General features: G+C 46.5%; 1 protein-coding gene across 1 annotated transcript; it reads right to left on the bottom strand.

Annotated features, from left to right (window-relative positions):
• Positions 1–15: 15 nt before the first annotated feature.
• On the bottom strand, positions 16–981 carry LOC111240168 (sentrin-specific protease 8-like). Its single transcript, XM_022770149.1, has one exon. The coding sequence runs from the start codon at positions 960–962 to the stop codon at positions 297–299; it is 666 nt and encodes a 221-aa protein (XP_022625870.1). The 5' UTR covers positions 963–981; the 3' UTR covers positions 16–296.
• Between the last annotated feature and the right edge of the window lie 156 nt (positions 982–1,137).

The raw sequence follows: 1,137 nt of genomic DNA on the forward strand, positions 1-1,137 counted from the left end.
TGGGTGGGTGGGGGATTCCTTTCATAGGCATGCTGGTGTTCTTGTTTACATACTGTATGTTGCTGTGCATATACAAGGGATAAACATGACACCAACTGTTCAATGAATCATTAAAGATTCGTAACATTGCTTTATTTTTTAAATGTATTTCTCTTGTGGAGTATGATAGAGACTGTAATAGAAATATACTTCATATATAGTTAAATACTGTATTGAAGGAGTGCATTCCAATGCTCCAGCAGTAGATATGTGGGGGCTGACAGCTGTTCTGCATATACTGAGGGGCAATCAACGTGCTAAGGAAAAGACAGAGAGCAGCAGAGATCATTCTGAGCTAGACTCTGGATCAGTCTGCACCATTCAGCCCGCTTCTGGGTGATGTAGGCTGGAGTGATGATTTGCACAGGGAGGCGCGGTGAACCCTCCACCCTGGCCTTCTCACACAAGGCCTCAGCGATACAGATAACATACATGCCACAGTCATAGCTGTTCTGCTGTGAAGGGCAGGGCTCCTCCACAAACAGCGCCTTTCTCCCAGCACCTAAGAAAGGCTCTAACTTGCTGGCGATGCGCCGTGCGTGCAGTGAATTGCTGCCGTTTTGAGAGTCATAGTGAGCAAAGTGGTTGGAGTTGTGATGGTAGACCAAAAGGCTCCAATGGGATCCCCCAGCGGTCTGATTGGAGTTGTCATTAACAGCTAGGAAGACCCAGCGACGAGAGGCAAGATCCAGCGGCTCCAGAAATAGGGCTAACTCATCAGGGCAAGAAGCACACTTGATGAACTGGGTGACCTCCGGGCTGATGAAGATGATTGTCCCTCCCAGGACTCTGAAGCGCTCAGCAGCAAAGTACTCGAAGGCAAAGCCAATAACTTGGTCATTGAGCCAGTAAGGTCCTTCCAGTAAGGACACATCAGAGCGCCGCAGCAGGCTGTCCTGATAGCTCAACACTACAGGGTCCATCCTCCTACACGGTCAGGGAGTGTCAATCTGAAAAACAAAGAGGAAGAGTTTAGTGTTGAATGTTTATCTGATTAATTGATTAGTCAATCACCAGAAAAATAATCAGCAACTACGTTGGTTGTACAAAACAAGCAATCTGAAGATGTGAAAGCTGTGATTTGATGTGGATTTTTTT

Source organism: Seriola dumerili, unplaced genomic scaffold (genome assembly GCF_002260705.1).
Source record: "Seriola dumerili isolate Sdu_G_001 unplaced genomic scaffold, Sdu_1.0 BDQW01017462.1, whole genome shotgun sequence".
Classification (NCBI taxonomy): Eukaryota; Metazoa; Chordata; class Actinopteri; order Carangiformes; family Carangidae; genus Seriola; species Seriola dumerili.

Bases quoted from the DNA above. Each gene is read 5' to 3' on its own strand.
- LOC111240168 (XM_022770149.1), bottom strand. From the start codon at position 962: ATGGACCCTGTAGTGTTGAGCTATCAGGACAGCCTGCTGCGGCGCTCT.